A 23,121-nucleotide genomic window follows, 5' to 3' on the forward strand; every position below is an offset into this window, starting at 1 on the left:
ATTTTAACCAGTTAAAACAACAGTATCATTATTATTGTACTGTCTTAGTAATAATTCCTTTCTTTTACAAAATATCGTCCTGAAGGGAAAAGCAGCAATTTATTCCCATTAGCTTTTTAGGGAAGCGGTTTGACGGGTCTCATAATGCTTTGATCCGTTTCCAGCCACGTAAAACAAAAGGTTGTACTTCAAAACACACATGTCACTTTCAGTGCGTTACTTCTATGAGTTCAGGGGGAACCCATCTTCTGGAATTTACAAGTAATACTGTCCCATAAACACAGGCATTCATTCACCCCCATAAAACAGCCCAATCATAGCAGTAGACACCCTGCACACCACATTCCCTAGAAGAACACAAACAGCCGTTTGGTGCATTTGATTGGGGCTAAGTGTTCAACATAGCATACCAATTTTTGCCCCATTTCGTCCTCATGGGGTAGGAGACAAAAAGCATCCGGCTGCATAACCCTAGACCTGAAACAAGGGGGCCATTTGGTTGGAGAGTAGCGTTGCTGCAGCAAGCACAAAGCATCAAGCAACTGGTGCGTATCAACAGGGAGGTTACATCACACTCTTTCTTAGCTGAGGTCAGTTAAAGCAACAACAAAAAAAAACGCCTTCAGAGAGGAGTGATCCAGAGGCTCAAAGGAATCCTTCCCCGAGGCCTTGAAAGTGAATGGCAGTTCTCATTGAGGGGAGGAGGCTCTTGTCACCGGACAACCGGTCTTTGGGGCTGTTGGGACAATGGGAGGTGTCCCAGATGCTGCCTCTGCTGACTGCCGCTATAAAGCACCATGTGGGAAGGAATGAGCAATTGTTGCACCAATTTGCTTCATACATGACAAGCCGTTATGGGGCAGAGGTCATGTGGTCGGTTACCGAATTGGTAATGTGTGTGAAAGATGACTTTAAGCTAAATAATTGTTTTGTCATACCGGTCAGCAACAAAACAAACGTCGTCATGTCAAACATTATCACTCTAATGTCAACTTTAAAAAAATGATTGATTGAGAATGTGTGTCCAAACTTTTGACTGGTGCTGTACCAAGGCTCAAAGCTATATAACAGCAGTTCTTGACATGTGCACAAATATTCAGCTCCCCACTTGCTCTGGGTTCATGAAAACAAAGGAGCAGAGATCCTGAGAGGTCTTTCGGGATCGTTAAAAAACTTGTGCTTCATGATGTATATCTTTGTTTTCATTATTTAGAGAGTTAAAGTAAAGCATTCAGATTCAGATTCAGGCCCAGCTTTCAGACCCCTACAGACATTTTTCCAGCTGTATTTGATGCAAAGATGCGAAATGAAGAACACTGTGACACTCTGATTTTTTCAGTGCTGACACACAAAGTCCTTGTACTCTGAAAAGTTGGCCGTAGACTTAGTTCTCTGGGTCAAAATATTTAAAAAATATCAAAATTTGGATCAGCTTGCGTTATGATGTGTGGGTGTGTCTATCCTTGAATTCTCTTTATTTCCAAGCATACATACATAATTCTTCACTGGTGATATGTGCAGGGAGGGCCTCCAAAAGACAACCTCACACAGACAAGAAGACGTGCTTACACACACACACACACACATAGAGGAGGAATGTGGCTACATAAATTTACTCCAAAGACAATTTAATATGTTTTGTTCCAGCAGACTGTTCTGCTTGCAGGAACACTAAAGCTCATCATGACAGGCCATACTCAACTATGCCAATGCATACCTATATTTTTATGCCTTCCTACATACAAGCATAATGTATGTATGTATGAAATCCTCATCATATCATATTCTGCAACTTCATAGGTGTATGTTTTATCTGTTCTGGCTGAAAGTAGATGTGCACAGACAGTTTGCCTCGGTATTAGTCAAAGCACACCGTCCAAAAGGACAGAGTCAATCAAACACGGAATATTGGACAGGGGACAAAAAAGCGGTCAAATCTTGCTGTGTCTGAGGAAGGAAAGGCAGCCTATTAGTGGATTTTTCTTTCTATCATGAACATCAGCGTCAGATAATGCGTCAACTACAATATCTTTCCGCCACGGACGTGGTATGAATGAGCTTAAAATTTCATTCCATTGCATTTATGTAAAGTTTTCCATTAGCCTCATTTGAGACAGCTGTGGGTTAGAAATGCAATAATGGCAGCGTATCGGGGAAAAAGCAGGTGCTATTTTTTGTTTGTAAAAAAAACGTGCACCAATCCCACAAGTTTTTTTTGGCAACCAGAAGAGACAGGAGACTGGATATAAGCTACAACCCAGAGCCTAATAAGACATTTTAAGCTGAGCCAAATCATTTCTACTCTCTAACGTTCATGAAACCTTTTTTTTCTCTAATTGGGACCATCATTTACAAATGAACATTAAGCCAACTTGCTGTGCTAAAGAACACTTAAAGCTAGTGATTGAAACCATCAACACATTTTGAAAATGTTTACCGAACTAATAGATCAATGAGAACAACATGGCATGGCTAGTTTAATGAGCAATAACACATTATAGAAGGTATTTTTGGGAGCGACGGGTTAAAATAGTCACAATGCAATAATGTTCCTACATGCTTCATTCTAAAAAACACTATAGCTGTTTAGAACCCTTTCCATCTGGGGTCCCAGGCCTATGTTGTCTACCTTGAAAGTCTTTTCCTCATGAACCAGAATATTGGCTCTGCTTTTTCATGCTACTGAGGCGTGGCAGGTGTACGGCTCAGGACCGAAGGAAGTGCAGCGTTGGGTGCAAAATTTGTGTCATCACGGGCATAGCATTGGGCCTGTTCTAAACAAGCATGTTTTGACCAGGCAGTGCACAGGTATAACACAACAATAATACAAAACAGTATAGAAACTATTGAAGAAGACATTGTGAGGAAAATTATTGTTTTGAAACTAAAACTAGCAACTCAAAGTTGGAGTTTAGGTTCCCCCTCATATCAGGGACCATTTTTCATTGTTTGTTCGCTGACCACCAAGTTTGCAGAATGTTAGAGAAGTAATAATAGTATTACACATGCTACGATACAAAGTAGCGTAACTGGCAACAACAAGAATAAATCATATGGAGATCATGAATAGAAACATAAAACAATGGTTTTGAATGACAAACTTGACATGTTTCCAAAATGACAAGAACGTAAATACAATATACAAAGTTACTTTATATATTACCAATGTTGCCCTTGTAATTGTACATTTCACAGTGTCAGAGTCCTTCCTTTTTATTCTGTTCTATTACAGCTGCATAGTTGGTGTCAGTCGTAGTGAAACATTTTGTTGCGACTGTGGGCGTGAAGAGTATATGTACAACCTAAACAATGCGGGCGGGTGTGTCAGTATGAACAGTAGTTGCATCTGTGTGTCTGGCAGCCAAATGGGTTGCACCCAGTTGATGTCATAGCTCTGTGTGCTGACCTGTCGTCCCAGCCATATGATGAAGGTCTACATCTGTTCCACATACTGAAGAAAGAAAATCTGACGCTTCACCATCCAGAATATGGACAAACAGATGGGAATACTGATTCCATTTTTTTTGGCAAAGTTAGCTGTAATTATCTGTAATTGAGAACATATCTCCATCATCATCATCATCATCATCATCTCACGGCAATAATATCGTTAAATGAATATAATGAAAGACACCACTGATATCCCTTTCAAATCCCGGCCAAAAGAGATCAAATGATGTACATGCTGGATGTTTTACAAAGATATGCCGAAATTAACTAGTTAATTTACACAACACAACAGACACATACAACAAGAAAAAACACATACTCTTCAAACTTCTATTTTTGATCCTTAGTGAACCAATAACTGAAAGCAACCCCACTATGTGGTTAAAGTCTTAGCCAGGGGGGTGGATCTGCCTTAATAAAACCTGCATGGTCCTTGCAGCAGCCCGCTGTAATTACACAGTCATGTTGGGGACACTGTGCACAGCGGCGCTGGTGTCATGACACAGAAGGGCCCCACTGCTTGACTGAAACAGCCTCAGCTTCCCATCCAGGGTCCCAGTTAGCAGCTAGGAAAGACAAAGAAAAACAAGCCACATGGTTAGCTTTTACACATGTGGTTCAAACTCCCACAGGCCCCGCCCCTTTCTGGACTCTGTCCGGTGTTCAGTTCAGACACAGGCTTGCCAGGTCCGGAACAATTTCATGCCGGCAACAGGGGGATCCCTTCACACCCTTCTATTTGATGCTTTGCTGTGGTAAGAGTGAACCAGAGCAACCAAATCCACGGCTTTGAGTTTCTTCAGTCTGTGTCTTATGTGCTGCTGGGCTTGCACTTCTGTGGAAGGACCAGGCGGCAACCTCCGGCTCTGCCAAGCAAAGCCAAGGCAGTCGTGTCTATAAGTATCCAATCTCTCTGTGTCCAGCAGGGGGCATCTCTTCTAGTTCTATCCATCTTCTAGTTCTATCCATCATTAGAATCTTAAACACAGCCACTTTAAGAAAAACGAATATATATATGAAAGAATCGTCGGAGGCCTTTTCCAAGGGGGCCCCACAGCCCTGTCGCTACGACGGTAGGTGTAGAGGAGCAGACAGCAGTGTGCACCCTTATGTACCGTGGGGGTCTGCACACGCTTGGCTAGTCACAACCTGATTGGCTGACTAAGCTCCTGTTAAGGGGTTCAGCCTGTGCATGTAGATGTAGAGTTAAAATATCGTAGCTTTCAACATTTTCCTGGAACTGCAGTGGCAAACGTCACTTTTACGACTCTATTTAGAGGTCCAAGTTGCATAATAGCACTTGCTTCATTAGAAAAGGACTAGCATTACCAAGGTCAACTGGGTTTCTCGTAAAAAAAATCCTGATTTTAAATACTTGCCATGAATCGCATATAAAGAGAAAGCCTCATGGCCAGCCCTTTATAAAATAATGTTGCTTAATCTTGAGGTTCCTGCCAGTGATTGTTATGGTGAGTCAATGGCTTAAAAAGGAATAAGACACCCACATAGCAATGAACAACCATCCACCCTCAACGTGAACAGCCATTTAAGCAACACATAAGACACAGGTGCCCATGTACAGAATAATTTCTTCAATAAATTTCTTTTTAGAAGAGACCATTATCTCATCCCTCTATTTGGGGCTCAGAATGAGGCTTGTGATGTTCTCAAAGTAGAGAATATGATATGATTGAAAACTCATTGTTCAAGGCATTTGTTCACAAAGTTCTATTTTCAATTTATTCATTTTTGAGACACTCCCATGAAACTCATTTAACTGGCTTTTCTATTGTCAAGAAGTCTTCCTTCTCCATGACCACCTGCTTAATGACCTTTACTAACAATAGCCAAGCTGTCTGGGTCCTGCCCCCAGGCTTCGAAAATAGCTACTTAAAACATAAGAGGGTCAAAGATCAGATCCGCTGGCAACTACAGCTCCATTCATCAACTATCCTCTCCATGTAAACATGCAACGACGTGGTGAAGCTAAATTACACATGTTCTAAAAAAGGTGAAAGCAACATAAACAGATTTCTTTTTAAAGCCATGCACTTGCGGCAAACATCTGTAAACTGACACATTCCATCTCTGCAACCTTCAACCTTTGTTCAGTGAGGTCTAAGCAAGCTGAGCTGATGAGGGCTGATGACTTTGGGTGACCTTTAAGCTCAGCAGTCAATACCTCTTGTGAGCTGATTCACTGTAGACATTCAGAAAGGGGTCATGCTGGGCCATCACAAGTGAGTTATGTGTCTTTCCTCACCATCCTCTTCTAGGAAACAGTTTCTTAAACGTGTTTCTGTTAGAAGATTTATTCACAATGCAGCTTGTCCTCATGCATCGTTTGAGTTTTGATAATTTAATCATAGGTCGTGCATGTGAAACAGTACATTTACATCTTATTCAAAACAGATTAGCCACTCTGCGATCGTAAATCCGATTGAGTTTGCATGGCGTGTCACAAATGTTACATAATTGTAAAGTTATTGTCAGTGGTGCAGGCTCGAAACCACATTGTAAAAAATACCACAAATCAATTGTTCAAAGCAAGAACGAAAATTGTGATTATGAATACAATCTGGGTTAGATTCCCAGTGGAGAAAACTCTATGTCAAATGTTGGCATTCTAGACAAAAGAAATTGACCGTCTGCAGAAATTGATGAAAAAGGTTGAGGCTTTGAAGGAATAAGGAGCAATGTGTTTTCCCTCCCAAAGGCCATCATTCATCACCGCAGACTAGACAAATGCCAGCATACCAGGATGTTCTGTACTGTATATGATGAGAGCGGAAGAAGAACACACAACAGTGATGGGAAAAGGAGCGGGCGGTTAAAAGCGTCAACAGTTCGATAAGCTTACAACATCAGTGGAAAGAATGTAGTCTGTTGTTGCTAGAGGTGTTTTGGTGGCGACTTATGCACAGAGTGCACGGAATATCTGGGGATAGATAGACCCTCAGGTTGTGTCCTTATACACCTAACATGTGTTAGCTGATCGTTTTGTGTCAATGCCATAAGTGTACCCTAGTGCATTAAAGCTGCACACAACAGAACGCTATTTGTCTTTCCAATATCATTTATTTCAAAGAGTCTCATACTTTGGGTAGTGAGGCAAAGAAATTACGACACTATTAACAAAAACCAACTAACTCTGGTCAACAGAGAAAATGCTGTTGTCAAAGGCTTGGCACAGAAAAATGACTTTGCAACTGGACCCAAACTCTTCATTTCCTCACTTCCTGTTCATTGCCTTCAAGCTGTGTTGATTTCAGAGAGACTGTCTCAGCTCAGTCTGTGTCCCACTCTAATGTGACATTCTCAAGCAGACAGCAAAGTTCACCTCTGTATTTGCTGTCTGGCAGCAACAGTATTAGGAGAGCGGTGTGTTCTCTTGGGTCCGACAAAAACGGAAACAGATCAAATATTTTAAAAGGTCTAAGGGATGTGGATAGCTTTTTCAGATGACAGATGGCCACAAATGAGAAGAAAAAAATGTCTTGTGGAAATGCCAGGTGCATGCTATGCCTGCAAAGAGCAAAGATGACACATGGACCGACATGGACACACGAGAAGCACTGAGCGTGAAAGCCAGTGAGATGATTCACTCTTCAATCTTCTAGTTTGGAATATAGAACATGTTAACTTTTAGAAGACAGCTGCTTGTGTCAATAAGCGGTCAAAGTCCTGCAACGGCATAGGAGGGGTTTTTACTGCATTTACTTTATTTAGTTTAAAGTAATATCCCCTTTCAATAAACATAAACTGCATTTAGAAATTGCGTGGCGGTGTCTCAGAGAGAGAGAGGAGAGTGCAGTTCCTTAAACCTCGGGAAACCTTGTTCTCCTTAATTATTGTTTGCATATTTTAAACCACAAACAATATATAGTTTGACTTTTTGTGATGCTGAAAAACAAAAAGGTAACCAGTTAAAACTCCAACGTCAAAACGGGAGAAAAGGAGGTTTTAACAACATTTATTATTGTTTATATTAAATCAAATTAAATTATTTTGTCAGCATTAAAGACAATCCAATGACAAGAAACTAAGGGAGGACACCCCCTAAAAAGAAAATCCACTTCTAAATTGGATGACCGTAGGCAAATGCTACTAAGAAATGTCCACTGCTGAACAATGAAATATGAGCTTTTGACAGCTTGAGATGAGACAATCCTGGAGTCTGCGTATCCCAAATGGAGCACAGTTCCTTGAATTTCCATTTTCTACTGTGACCCAGTAACCGTTTTTTCTGTAGTCATCGTTGATCTGGCTGCATATTTACGGTATGTATTGATATTACGTATCTGAACGTTTTTCAACGTTAAAAAAGTCAACTGCAAAAAATTAAACCGCAAATAATTAAACGTTAAAATTTTCAATTGCAAGAAATTCAACTGCAAAAAATTCAACTGTAAAAATTCAACCGCAAAAAATTCAAGCGCAACATCCGGGAACCCCAGGAAGAGCAATCGATTCTAGAATCAAGATCAGGAGCGTGCGTCAAGCAAAAAGAGCAAAATGTAGCCATGTTCAATAATAACAGGGCTTTAACTCTTCTTTATGCCATCAGTGTGGTTTGTGTGTGTGTAAGATTCAGTAATAGACAGAAGTTAAAGGAGAGCGTACAGCCGGTCAGAATACGCCTTTTCTTCTAGTTTGGAATTCATTTAATGATGCTGAGATCCTTCGACAAGCTATTCGGTTGAATTTTTTGCAGTTGAATATTTTAACGTTGAAAAACATTCAGATACATAATTTCAATGCATCAATATTCAGTGCTAGAAATTAAATCACGTTTTTCTTTCAAAATCCGATGACACAGATTTACTTCCATGCTTTCTCTAAAAGGTCCTGAGAAAGGTAGGCCGCAGTGAATGCTGTTTTCAGTCACTGATCACAAACAGCCCTTTTCCCTTGGGGTGAACAGACAAAAGAGCCGCTGTGCAGTGGTGAATGCCTATGCAGCTGCGTGCTAATTGCATTCAGAAAATTGCTTTGGAAACATTAGAGCAGACAGTTAACGGCAGTATCGAATATTGGTTAGTATGAGAAGGCCCTCCTTTTGTCATGGTGAGCTATTTCTGGTAGAAAACTGCAAACATAAAGGCTAAAAGTATTTTGAAGTACTGCATTGTTCAAATTTGTTCATTTCATTCATTCATTGTTTCTCAATTAGAGTTTAAGTGTCATCGCAACATAAACGTATGTCAGGATAGCATATTATGTCTATCATGCTTTTATTCTTAAAGTAGGGAAACCTATCATGGCTCATTAATTTGCTGCAGGACTGGAGCCTGCCAATTTCTACACATACTTCTGAATTCTTGCAGTTGGGGATGGTTAGTGACCCATGAAGAAGATCTGACTGTTATATCCAGGAAATAAAAGACATTACACTGAACAACAGAACGTTTCTTTGATTGTTTGTACAAGTTTGAACATTTTTAGAGAAATATGGCCAGACTTGGATGATGGAATTATTGCAATTATAGTAAGAGTTCACAATTGTCTTCTAATTGATCACATTCATTTTCAACCATCCTTGTTTTGTTTTTTTAAATGTCAATCAAACAGATTGACATTTCTGTTTGGAGGGAAAAGACAAATTAACACGTTTTCCTGTTTGCATGTCCCCTGGGGGGTTTATAACAGATTAAGATCAGTTCAACCTCTGAAAGCTAAACAGAATTTATGGTTTTACGTCAGCTGGCTCATATTTGATGTCAGTTTACTATAATATCGACATTGGTGTTTAGAGGAACATACCTTTTGTTAGATAAGTTGTTCTGGAACAGGCATTACATTCATGTTTAAGCAGTAACAAGAGAAAGGAGATACTAGAACCCCAAAGATGAAAACTAAAGACAAGCTCTTACCTCAGGTGTGGCAGGATTGAAAGCCACACTAAGCACTGTGTCAGAGTGTTTTTGAAGTCTGTGGAGGTAGCTGCTGCTGCGTATGTCATAAATGTATGCCTGAAATAAATGAGATGGGTATTAACAGTAAATATGCAATATTTACCTGCTCAATATATATTTCTCACAATCATTTTTCAGACTGAACAAGATGCCCAAATGAAATATGATAAACCACAAAAAAAGTCAACAGAAAGACACAAGCAGACCTGAACAGACCAGGCATCATTTTCCACTTTCCAAAACTTTAGGGTTTCTGTTCAAGTTGAGTTTTTGCCACAGCACGTACATACAAAGCCCACTCTGTACACATGCAGTGATTAACATGCAGATTTTCCAGTCAATTGATTTTTGGGAGGAAATAATAAAGCATTTTCCCATATATACTCCTGTTTTACTTTCCAGTGAAGCGCGCCTCCTTCCTGCAATGCAAACTGCCATCTACTCTAGTCTTTAGTGAAGGATCTTAGACTATCTGAAGGCGTTATCATTGAAGATGCTGCTGGTTGCATCAATCTCAGCCAAGAGAGAGTGTGCACTGACCGCCCCGTCATTGCCCCATGTTCATCGATGTGTAGATGACCAAATCCCTCCTTTACAACGTAAAAACTCAAAGACTTTTTTTAGGTTCAAGGTCAAACATCTGGATGCTTTTTGTATTCCACCCCATGTGGGGAAATTGCCCAGTTTGCGTGTTGGCGTGTTGTGGTGAAGTGACGGCCCCCATTAGACGCACTGAAGGTGTGCTTCCCGGGTTGGCGCGGTCGTTAAAGCCCTATCCAAGAAACGCCTTGGCTTTGTCAGTGCATCTTCCAAGCCCATAAAAAGGCTCTAAAAGACCCTCCCACTGTCGGCCATGAATAAAAACAGCGAGACGGAGTTGGCAACTATGTTTGGTTGGTTGAGAGTAAAGGACATATGTATAACGTGGGTTAACGCCCCATTTTTCAGGATCTGTGTTTGCTGGGACAACCCTGAAAAAAAGAGTGAAAAGGGTATGGTTGGTGGAGGCGAGGAGGGGGGGGGGGGTCGGTTGTGTTGTACTGGAATCCTCGTTGGGCAAGTTACACTAATATGTTCCTTTCCTCCTTGGTGACCGAGGGAATGTGGCATGCCGCCTTTGCTCACACAAATTTCCAGTGGGTGAATGTGTGCTTGTGAGGAGAAGATCTAGGGTTACGACATTGTGACCTTTATTTAACATATTTTTGTTATAGAGTGAAATATGTCGTTCTCTCCATTTGGAAGTTTTAAGAGAGTTATACTCAGCACTGAGAATTCATTTAAGTTAGTTTTGAAAATTGTTTTGAATTGATTAATTTATTATAATTTTATATAATTTATATTTTGGTCTTCGGTACACAATAAGACATTTGTAAAATGCTTGTATATGCATATTAGAATAATCTTCAAACTGAAACGAAACATGAGATATAATGTAGCTATCGAATGTTTCCTTAGCTTGTTAGCACAGTACAAACCAAATACAATCAGTGAGTTTTAAGACCCATTTGTGTGCTTCACTGCATGAGTAGAGATACAAACAGATGCAGAGATGTTTGTTACCAGAGGACGACTCATCAGATTCCTGCAGCTGTTTTGTATTATGTTTCCCTAAAACCTTCAAAAGTGAGCTCTGTTTGAACGGCCTATGGGTAGAGTGTCTCCTGTCCAAAGCATGTGACGTGTGTGGTGCGGGGCATTAAATACTTGAAAGAAAGACGTTCTTTCAGGAATGCTTTAATATAACATGGATCCCCAGATGTATCAGCTTATATCAACTGTAACTGAAGCAGAGAGCAGGGATAATACTGAACGAATAAAAGGTTAATATTGACCACACTGAAATAATATTCCACTTGATTGTTTTTGGCCTTGTGTTTTTGGAAAATGTGAAACATGATCTAGGTAGTCTTTAGGGTTTTTTTCCATTATTGCTTTTTGATATATTTGGACAAGTACAAATGTGTCTGGCTTATGGAAGTCTCAGCCCAGCTACAAATAAATATGGTGTAGCTAACTACCATATACTCAACAGATTTCCAAGAAACGTTGGAAATGTCTGATCTCGACAGAGATGCTCTCAAATGTCCGTGCTGTGCTGAGTCCCCATAATTAATAATAACCAGCGGGATGCATATATTATTCCATTGCTTTCCATAAGCACGTACAGAAAGAGAGATGGATAAGCAAAAGGGAGGCAGCCTTCTAAAAACCTCTTGAAAGCAAGTATAAGCTACTGTCTGGAAAAGCAATTAAATAGTTCTGCTTCAACATGAATGTTGAATTTTTCATGGAAAAAGGCTTGAGTCCAAATAAAAATCTATGAGTCAAGCACAAACAGTTCTCACCTTAAATGGAGGTGAAGCTGATAAAGAAATGCTGGTATTTTCCTGTTTCCCATCTGCTTTATTAGGCAGAGTTATAAACAACCTAAGGTATATCCCATATCTTCTACTTTGGTCAGAATACTTCTGGTTAAAGTACAACTACACTGAAACACAAATGGTAGTATGTGAAGTACATGTGTTATCTTACTGATACTTTTAAATGCCACATTACCCTTCAACCTTTTTGTAAATTTGCAAAAGCTAGTGTTCTGAACTCATACAACCAACCACTTTTGGCTTTGATGTGCAAAAGCCTTAATTAAACAATTGTGCTGAACAAAAAAATGTCTACATACACAGTTATCCTCAGAACCTGAGGCAATGAGCCGGCCACACGGTGATATGGCTGAAGAGCACGGATGGCAGCGATTTACATGGTTCTCATAACGCCGTACACACCTGAGGAAGAGATGAACGCAGTGGTGAGATATTATGTTATCAAGGTTAACGCAACATGATGTTCAGGAAGGACTCACTATTTGACTGTGAATGACATATTACAATCTTAGTTGCTCTAAACCATCAGGATTAAAAACATCATCATTTCTGGGTTATTTCATCGTAATGGTCCTATCAGGAGCACCTAATATATATTTATATATTGTATAAAAAATATAATTTCAATTATTTTACCATGAATTAAGTGTGCCAAGAAATTTGCAATAGAAAGTGACAAAAAAAATGTAGAATAATAAAAAAAAAACACTTGGTCCACACTGGGAATGGGAAGGAATAGAGTTTCACACATGAATACAGTGGTATGTTGTGATGTTTTTGGATGTCAGATGGAGATTGAAAGTCTATATAGTATGGTGAACTCCTGCAGGAATTAACAAGGAGAAAAATGCCACCCTGTAGGTTATGAAAAACCTCAGCACCCAGCAGAAGAAAAGTAGTTCAGCGTGACTACAGCAAAATAAAGGAAAGAGAAGTTACTAGATGATGAACGGCCCCCTCATGCAACTTCTGTGCAGTTTCTTTGGCTTTGCAACAGCATGTAATGTCTTTACAATGCCTCTAACAGCTCGCTCAGCGAGGGTCTCTGTGGGGGCTGGCATGTTGGCAGGGCTTTGACAGTGAGAGCATGTCTTTGACATCCCCATGCTAATGTCATTAACCGGGCTAAAAGTAGGTCATATTTAAAGGTGCTTATAAAGACATTTGATATACCCAGTACGATGAGCAAGCTAAATAATAGTAAGCAATGGAACCTAACTTTCTGAAGTTTAAAAAATGCTGGAATGGCAAAGCAACGCGCCCCTAACTCCTGTTTAACAGCTACACATGAAAAATATGGTTAAAATCTATTTTCCTTTTGATGCAAAGCAAGATTGATGAGAGGCATCTGTTTCTCAATCCCCCTCAGCATTTCTGGATAACATTATCACACTGATAAGAAACAGTTTAAGAAGTTAGAATAAACACTTTCTAGGTCAGAAAAGGGACTATTACTACTCTAAGGGATATTTAGACTAAGGGATGATTTTCGAGATGACCAACACAGACTGCATCAGAGGGTCTGATTCTCTTGAGTGGAAGCCTACAGTTACTGACTCCACCTGGACATTCAGTGTCAGTCATCAAGCTAAACAGCATCAGCAATCAGCGCTTTGTATGACGCCATTAAGTTAGCATCAGCTCTAACTTAATGTTGGGTGCCCATAAAGTTGGACCAGCTATTCTTTTTTAGCTGTTTAGATAGGAAACCTACATTTTTAATGGTTGAATGACAGCAACAGTATCATGCTATACATTCTTACAAGAAAATCTAAAAAAAATAAAAATATAAGTCATTTTTAGAACTGTAGGGGTATTTTAAGAATTGAAAGAAAAATCTACTTTAAATAAAAATAATTGCATTTTTATGAGGAGCAGCCACATGAGCATCTTTCGGTTTACTCATGCAACTCATTTTTCCAGGGAATGTTTTATTGCCTTGTTAAATCATGAGGATATTCTAGTGAACATTAATACCCAGAACTGACTTAACTACTTCCAGTAGCAGCAGAGAAAATACATTACGCACCTAATACTCTTTTTTTGGGGTGAATACAGACACGTTAAGACAATCAAAGAGAGAACCCAAATTAAATGGGAAAAGAAATTAAGATAAAATTCAACCTGATTCTACATATTGTTTTCATCCATCCATACCTTTCACTCCAAAGGTCATTGATGACAGTTCTAAGGATCCGAAGTAGACGTGAAGACCAGGTCAAAATATTTATCAAATAGACACATGGTTTTGATTGAGTTAAACATGAAATCCGTCTCAGACATAAAAGTATGAAACACTCAAAAATACCTTCTACCAGGCCAAAAAGAACATTTTGAGATCCAAGAAGGCCTTCTTGAATTATTGTCCCTATATTGAGCGAAACAATTCTCAGTTACGTACTTTTGGAAACTAAAAAAATTGCAGATTTAATCATTAACTGAGGAATGTTTGTTTAAGAAATGTTTCATGTTATTAAAAGAAATGTCTCCCTCCCAGTAATAGCAAGGAACTAAAAGCAATATTGGTTCACTTCATAATTTACATGTATACAACTTTGGGAGGCCTCTCATAACAGTAAATTATATAATTTCACTCTTCTGTTAGAAACTCAAATATATACAGTATATACACATAGTAAATAATTATCACATTATTTACTATGTCATCCATAGTTTGGTCATCCAAAATAATGTAATCTAAATAATTATGTCAGGATAACACTATCAGCAAAAGTTCCTAAATGTAATTAAAGAAACAATACAATATTGAATATGTATTGTACAACATGAATCAATACTTTATTGTTTTGGTTAAGTTGCTGTATGCAATTATGGTGGCACCTTAGGTGTCTTTACACGTTTTGAACATTATTTTCCTTCTATTATCACAAAAGTGAAGAAACAGCAGAAACTGAATAAATGTAAACATACAGGACACGGCCGCTCATATTGAAATATAAATGGCATTAAATGCAAATCCAAACTAATGGACTATACTGAAACCAACCTCATTGTTCGTAGGTCCCACATCTTCACACCATCGGTGACTGCACTGGTGAGGAAGAGGTTGTATGAATCTGCCGCCTGTGTACTGAACATGGAGCCCTGTGGTACACAAAAAATAAATTAATGAACACTTGTCAACCTGAAAAAAAAAAAAATCTGCCTCCAAAAGGTTTTTTGCTGCATATCCAAAATTGGCAAACAGTTTTCATATTATTAATGCAGTTTGCATTATTACACCGTAAAAGCACAAGTATACATTGTAGATTCAGAATCAGAAACATTTCCAAGTATGTTGGACATACGAGGACATTGTCATGATGGGTGTTACATTTAGAATTAGAACATAGAACATAGAAAATCCAAATATAAATACAATTAAAAAAATATATGGCATTCAGTGGGGGATCCGGTCTCTGAGCCCGTCTGCCGACAAGGAGGAACTGTTCGTGTGGCGTGAGGTCTTGGTCATGATGGACCTCAGCCTCCTGGCAGATGTAAGGGATACAAACAGTTTTTTTGTCTGCCTCTCTGCAGAGCGGATGACACGCTGCAGCCTGCCCTTGTCCTTGGCTGTGGCTGCATCGTACCAGGCGGTGATGGAGGAGCAGAGGATGGACTCAATGATGGCCGTGTAGAAGTGCACCATCATTGTCTTTGGCAGGTTGAATGTCTTCTCTCTGCTCTGCTGAGCCTTCTTAGTGATGATATAAGCCCATTGAGGATGGAAGGGAAAACTGAAATGGGAGTTTATGTTAATTTGTCTCATTTAAACCATATGCTTTTCTAAAGCCATACATTGATTCAGAAGTTCTATGTATGTCATTCACACCAAGTCATAAGATGAAATATTGTGGTGTGAGGGGAAAAATTAGAGAAAGAGAAGGTTTTTGTTTTGACTTCCATTAAGAGTGTGAGAACAGGAGTCTGAAAGGACATTTCCAGTTCCATTTTCCGAGAAGTCTTCTAGTCTGATGAGTTCCAGCTGAATTTTGCATAAGAGGCGATGGAAACTTGAAGTGGGAAAAGCTGCTTCACATGCTGCAGTTCCTGATGTTTGGTCCACCTCCCGACACAAACGGGAGAGTGGCTGGACGGCCGATGTTGCGTGTGCATGCTCCGGGCAGGGGCAGTCCCCCTGATCCGCAGGTATTAATCCTGCAGCACCCGAAGGCCCCGGAGGCCCGTGCAGAGGACCCCACATTGACGCAATAGCCAAGCTGAAACAACAGACTTTCCACAGCGGATGGCACACAATAGCTGGCGTGATAATGTGCAGTAACCTCATGGTCGAAGGAGTATGGTCAGCTGTGTGTAACAGTGCATCACAGTTGAATGAGTTGATGCATTTAATCCATGCCACTAGCTGCAGTGTGTCCAGCTAATCCATGCTATCTTTGAGTGTCAAGTATGCACAGGTCAATACCCCCGGGTCAGTGGGTATGAGTCTCTCTTCCTTGCTTTCTCTTTCTCTCTCACAAATATATACTTTTTATTGTTCCAATAAGTTATATAAGCATCTGTATATCAGCAAGTTCTCCGTAATTATATGATCAAAATGAATGTTGTTGTAATGACAAAAGTTGTCAAACATTAATACAACTGTAAAAGGAGTGAAAACAGAACAATTTAATAGCTGCACTGAAATGTTAATAATAAATGTAGACTTGCGTGACTTTATTACGAATAATTCGAGTTTCATTGTGAGGATGCAGCATTTTATTCTTGATACAAGCCCAAGTTGTCTACTTATTAGACACTAGCAAATTGGGCCCATATTGGTCCAAGACAGTGATCTAAGTAACGCCACGTGAACCCAAACTGCATCATGGAACAGCATTAATCCAAACTCCACAGCAAGTTCTTTGCAGTCCTAATCCTGCTGCTCCAGGGATTTACGTTTAAACTCTCAGCAAGATGAATGATAGTGATGATAGCATGTCCTGTCTGTCTGTCATGGAAACTTTGGGATAGTTTTTACTTATTTTATTTCAACCATGAACTTCTTCATTTACACCACACTTACACTTTCATTCCCTCAAAGATGATGTATGCCTTACGTGACTCACCGGCACTCATAGAAGTCTTATGTAAGACCGTAACATCTGCCAAATAGTCGACCCTTTCTTAAAACGGAAGATGGGGCGCACACAAACAATTGATGCCAAGTCAAATCCTTGCCGTGTGTGTCAGGTTTAAGTATCATTTGGACTTAGGAGAGAAGAGATTTCTTTGGGTCTATCCCTTCACAATGGTCAAAAGGTTGTTGTAAGCTTTAACAACCAGTAAGAAAATAGGTTTCCGAAGACAATATCTGAAACAAAAAACTTTTTACACAGTTTTTCCTCCCTGAAGAATCTAAGAATGGTGATCTAATAGTATTACTGTACTGTATTCGGCCTCACATATTGTGTCATTTGACGGACAAGAGACAGACAGGCAATAGATAGAAGTGAAAGATGATGAAGTGGTCCTACCTTGTTCTGTGTAATGCAGTGGACGGGTCTGCTGTGGGCATCCGGGAGCGTTGAGGCGACTATACCTTTGTTCATGTCAAAAACTTGAAGGGATCGATCCGAACCACACACCAGAACAATGTCTGGGATAGCTGTTTAGAAAGGTATTGAGATGTGTTATTTGCAAACTATAGGTGAGAGAAAATGCATGATATGAAAGTGTTTATGATGATTTAGTTCAAAATGTAATTTGTAGACCAAAGAAAACGTATCTGATCAATAACTTACATATGTTTTTGTCAAAGATATGTAAAATACACCGTATCCGACTAAATGGAGTAAAGATATTAAGCAAAGTTTTTTTGAATAAAATGATAAAAATACATTTTCAATACCAATTAAGTTAAAAAAATGAATGCAATGCTACTCAAGACAGGATTTAACCCATCCCAACACGCCTTACTTGATTTATTGTACAAAGAAATGCATCGTAAACGCCAACACGGAGGGCAAATAAAGACATTCCTTAAAACTAAAAACCTGAAGGATTTACTGCTAAAGTTGTCATTGGAAGCCCTGAGGAAAAATGTACTCACGATACTCTCCACATTATCAGTGCAGTCAAAACTAAAACACCTCCTGCACCAAGACCAGGCATAACAACAGAAAGGATACAGGAGAAGAAATCGTTGATTGCAGACAAGGTGGTGATGTCTGTATCTGTTGTCGTAAAGCTTCTTGCCAATTTGAGGACACTTCGTTGCTGATAACTAACAAGAAAAAGAAGAAGATTCATCCTTTTCTAAACCAGTAATTGTTACTAGGATTAGGACCAAAATTCTATCGAAGAGTATTCAACATAAATGTTTAATTTTGTTATTCCTGTTTCTCTTCAGAAGACGTACTGCATGCAACTACCTAAAAAGGACCAAGATGAAACAGCAACATACACTACAAAAACATATAGCATTTAGATACATTTCCATGGTCTCCGGCATGAACCCCCGACAGTTTAAAGAACACAGCCAAGTAATCTGGTGGTAATGAGTGTTAGCAGAGGGAAGTGTGTGGAAGCAGCTAAATAAAGCCAGACCCTCGTCATATCAGTAACAAAACTATCTTAGGCAACAAAGCCCTACACAGAGGACATAAGTCTCTGGAAAGATCAGTCCCTGCATCCAAAATTTCCCTTCTTCCTGCATTGCAATGTTGTGGCAATCAATGTTGTGGCAATCAATGTACATAGGTCAGTTGTCATAACTAAAATAAATGGACGACTCAAGGTGAAAAGTGGCATCTCACAACCTTGCAATAATTGTGATTGTGCAATACAATTAGATATGGCATTATGTTAAATAGCTCTCTAAAAGAAACCAGACTCTTTCTATCAGTGTTTCTTTTTTATAAGTGCTAAATAGTTTCTGCATGATCCCTTGTAATTACCTTTTTATGTTGTCTCGCGTGGTGTCCACATTGTACAGGTACAAGTATAGGGAGTGTCCAGATGCCAGAAGCAGAAATTTGTCAAGGTAATAAAACTGAGCACCTCTAATGGCTTTGGAGAACATACTGTCGACCTGAATGAAGAGAAAGGAGAAAAAAAATTAAACTAATCTTTTCATTTTCTTTTTTAATTATTTGGAACGTCATTGAGGTTAAAAAAAGACAAAGGCCTCAAAAACGCAAATTAAGCCACGGCCGAATACATTAAGCAATAAAAAGCTATAACACTATTCTGTCCACAACTGTGGCTGTTTAATTGCTCAAAATGACACATGCAACACCCTCAATGGGGGGAGAGAGAGAGAGAGAGAGAGAGAGAGAGAGAGAGAGAAAACCCACATGAATCAACGTGATTTTGTGCTTTTGTAGTTTTCAAGTAAAACTGTGCCGAGCTCTTTGTAATTCTGTCTCATGGAGACAGAACTCTTGTCTCTAAAAACACAAGGCATTTCTTGATAAGTTCCTTCACAAGAATCCAAACCAATAAAATGTGGCAGACCCAGACAAACTCAAAAACAAGTCACTGAGTTGAGCAATGCAGATTTGCTAAGAATCAGCTATGGGGAGACCACCACATTTTTTTCAACATTTGCCAAGGTGGACGACAAACACTTGTGACTGACCCATTGAATGTGATACCCAATTAAGTTAGAAGCGTCTGCATATGATGCGAGTTTGGAAGTCGAGCAGAAGCTTTGAATGACAAAGTCTCAATCAGTGAGCAAAGAAAGACACTATTTCATCATCCAAATACATTTAGTTTTCTATTTGTAGTTCCCTGGGGATATTTGCAGTAGTAGTTAAATTTGAGCTACAAGTGTAGTATAGTAGAATATCAAAAATACATTGAACAATCCTGAAATCGTTTTTATAGACAAAAATGCATCTGTCTTGCGCCTGTAAATGTATACAGCCGGCCTGTTGTATACCTTTATGTATGTTTTTTGCCTTTTTTTGTGAATAGTTGAACTTTCGGACTTAAGATAGGATATGTAAAGCTCAAAATGACGGGTATAGGGACTGAATGAAACCCATAAAAAAAGGTTGTATTTACAGATGCATGGAACATTTACCATGGTAATTGCTGGCTTCGGGCTGCCATGGGTCCAGATTCGCAGAGACTGGTCTTCTGACGCACTCAACCACAACTGTCTGTTGAGGCTCCAGCTCACGCTGATCACTGGCTTGTCATGCCCTGCTCATAAAGAGAGAGGTTGGAAATTATCTTTAAAACAGCGTGGAACTGCAACATTTGCTTTTATGGTTCTGCTCAGAGAGTCAGGCAGAGTGAAGAGAGGAGGAACGTTGTGACCTACTGGTCACCTCAACTCCTGCCCTCTTATATCTGCTGCCCCTTTGCGGAGACTGTGTTCCAAATGCACTTAAGCCATCAAGGTTCAAAAGAAGCGCGTGAAAATTATGTCTATCCTTTCTTTGACTGTGTTTACTTTGATGCCAAGGGTCACTGAGTGTATCAAAAAAAAAGCCTAGTTTGTCTCAAAAGCCGTGCCTTTTTTTATCTTACATTTTTTATCATCACCTCGGTTTTACTGTCTGGCAAAACCAGCGCCATGTCCTAAATCCCTGCTTTGGAATTTAACCAAACTATGCGTTTTCTGGTAAAAGAGAACTGGCAGATAAATTGAATATTTGGAAAATGTGAGCAGTCTTTCATATTAAGCCGAAAATATCCCAAATAATGCAGACCTAAATCCAAGCTGCAGATGAAGTTCTTAGTATTGTCATCCTCCGCATCTTTAAAGGTAAGATCTTAACCTTTGATCGCTGTGTCAATCCACAAAGCCCTATTGTAACAAATGTCATGAGCAATACGTCAGATGAATGCGCTGCTTGCATTAACACTGGAGTGACTTAGGGCAAAAAAAATACAAAACCCAGACGGTTATAAGGTACAGATACTCATGACCACTGCACAGCACCTGTGTAGACAGTTGGGTTGCCAGCCAGGGAGGTCTTGTACAATAACACTGAGCTGTCGCCAAGACCACACAGTATTTGTTTTCCGTCACCTGCGAGAGACAAAGGAACAGTCAACAGCCGATTTATCCTTTCCAGAAAACAGGAACTCTGTATTTAAACGTAGTGGGAAAGCCAGGTGGAACAGGAAACACTTAAACCATAAACATGTAATATAATCCCCTAATGAAAACAATAAACTGGTCCTAATTTAGTGATAATTGTACTTTAATGACTAAAATCCCATCACTGAACAAAATACTACAAATCTAGGCTCCAACAGATCTTGACAATCCAAATCTATGTTAAATGACTTGACTCAAGGGATGGATGTTGTTGCAGTATCGTGGAGGCCAATCCTGCAGTCATGACACGTGATCATGGGACAGTTCTTATTGTGAAATTAAGGGCTCAAAAGAAATTCCAGTAGTTTAAGCTTTACACAGACATAAACAAGTTCTGAGACGCATTAAAGTACATCATTATGTATTTTTTATTTATTTTATTTTTTAATTTTATTTATTTATTTGAGCAGTACACATGGTGCTCAAAAGGAGTGGACTGAAGCAAGAGCTTATAAGAGCCCACCCCCAAGTACAATAAAATAAATAAAGTAACAATAATAAAATCAAACAAACAAAAAGTAAAAAATAAAAAAGAACATTTCTGAGCATTTCAAACAGCTACATTTCAAGCATTCATTCATGCTCCCCCTAGTGGCAACACATTTCTTCTTGTCTGTATATTTCAAAGTCTTTTGTTTGTATTTGACTTTGAACAGGTTGATGTTTGGACATCGTTTCAACTCCATCTCCAGTTTGTTCCACAATTGTACACCATTAACTGTTGGACTAAAATTTTTCAAAGTTGTGCTATGTTTCTGAATCCTAAAGTTTAATTCATCACGTAATTCATAACAGCCAGTACGTTCTTGGAACCTTCTTTGTATTTGGTTTGGTAACAATTTATACCTTGCTTTGAATAACATCTGTACAGTTTGGAAGTCAACAATGTCACAAAACTTCATGATCTTTGAATTTAAAAATAATGAGTTTGTGTGGTCCAAAAACCCAACTTTATGAATTACTCGGATAGCTCTTTTTTGCAACAATACTATTGGTTTAACTGTGTTTTATACTACCCCAAACCACAGTACAATAATATAAGTAGGGCAAAATCAGAGAACAATATAGGGTATGTAGAGCTTTGATGTTTAAAATGTGCTTTGCTTTTGCTATTACTGAAATGCTTCTAGAAATTTTCGTAGATATATATTTAATGTGAGATTTCCAAGTAATTCTGTCATCAATAATCACACCAAGAAATTTGATTTCATGCACTTGCTCGATAACAGCACCCTCTTTCTGAATTGCTTCCTGAGCATTGGAATTACAGTTGCCAAATATCATCATTTTGCTTTTACTCAGATTTAGAGATAATTTATTTTGTTTGAACCACTTGTTGACACTTTTGAGTTCCCAGTTAACAATCCGACACAGCTGCTGTAAGTCGTCTCCTGATGCAAAAATATTTGTATCGTCAGCAAACAAGATAAATTTAAGTACTTCAGACGTTTTACAAATATCGTTAATGTACATATTAAACAATTTTGGGCCCAGAATAGAACCTTGAGGTAAACCACAGACAATTTGTCGACAACTCGACTGATAACCACCAATTTTCACACATTGTTTTCTATTTTTTAAGTAACTGGTAACCCACTGTAGAGCTACCCCCCTAATTCCATAATGTTCTAGTTTATTAATTAATATATCATAGTTTATTGTGTTAAGTCGAAGATGTTGTGGTCAGTATTGCAGCAGCTAAATGGTCTCACCTGAATACTGAAGGCAGTGGATTGGCTTATTGGTAACGCTTAGATGAACGCAGGGAATAGAAGGTGCTGCAATGTCAGCTGGATAATCTTTGAGGAGCAAACCTCTAAAAAAAACAATCAGTTCATTGTTAATAACATATTCAGCGTTGAATTTTAAATGATGCAACTGCTTACTTATTTTTCTTAGTCTTTTGAGGGGAAGAATTCTTCTGGATATTTGTTTTAGGTGAAAACATAGTATTTCTGGAAAGAAAAAACAAAAATTAAAACATATGTCTCATATGTCACATGATTTAATTAATTAAACCTTATTTCAAAAATAGTGCTAAACTTCACTTTTAATTACAATCTTCCTCACAGTTGACTTTACAATAAAGTTGCCCTTAACCATAATCCAAATTAAGGACTTGGACAAACTGTAATTTGATTTTCTAAGAGGAAAAAAGTTACCTCGGGGCACTGGTGTATCCAGATGACTTCACTTTTGAGTGGAAAACCAGAGGCTGCTCCTTTATTCCTGCTTTGTAAAAACGAGAAGGTAGTGCATTGCACACAGACAAGTATGACAAGGATGTATGTAGATACACAGATCTACA

At 38.9% G+C, this 23,121-nt stretch overlaps 1 protein-coding gene across 1 annotated transcript in view; it reads right to left on the reverse strand.

Moving 5' to 3' along the window:
• Positions 1–881: 881 nt before the first annotated feature.
• The window catches only part of wdr27 (WD repeat domain 27), a 32,314-nt gene continuing 10,074 nt past the window's right edge, over positions 882–23,121 (reverse strand). Inside the window, exons 13-24 of the mRNA XM_037466570.2 lie at positions 22,976–23,045; positions 22,700–22,768; positions 22,526–22,629; positions 20,652–20,741; positions 19,785–19,906; positions 18,652–18,785; positions 17,884–17,978; positions 17,230–17,351; positions 14,757–14,854; positions 12,049–12,151; positions 9,324–9,422; positions 882–4,016 (exon numbers count right to left, since the gene is read on the reverse strand). Coding sequence (XP_037322467.2) covers positions 3,903–4,016; positions 9,324–9,422; positions 12,049–12,151; positions 14,757–14,854; positions 17,230–17,351; positions 17,884–17,978; positions 18,652–18,785; positions 19,785–19,906; positions 20,652–20,741; positions 22,526–22,629; positions 22,700–22,768; positions 22,976–23,045 — 1,220 coding nt within the window. The 3' untranslated portion in view covers positions 882–3,902. The remainder of the gene's footprint in view (positions 4,017–9,323; positions 9,423–12,048; positions 12,152–14,756; positions 14,855–17,229; positions 17,352–17,883; positions 17,979–18,651; positions 18,786–19,784; positions 19,907–20,651; positions 20,742–22,525; positions 22,630–22,699; positions 22,769–22,975; positions 23,046–23,121) is intronic.

Source organism: Pungitius pungitius, chromosome 13 (genome assembly GCF_949316345.1).
Source record: "Pungitius pungitius chromosome 13, fPunPun2.1, whole genome shotgun sequence".
In the NCBI taxonomy this organism is placed as follows: domain Eukaryota; kingdom Metazoa; phylum Chordata; class Actinopteri; order Perciformes; family Gasterosteidae; genus Pungitius; species Pungitius pungitius.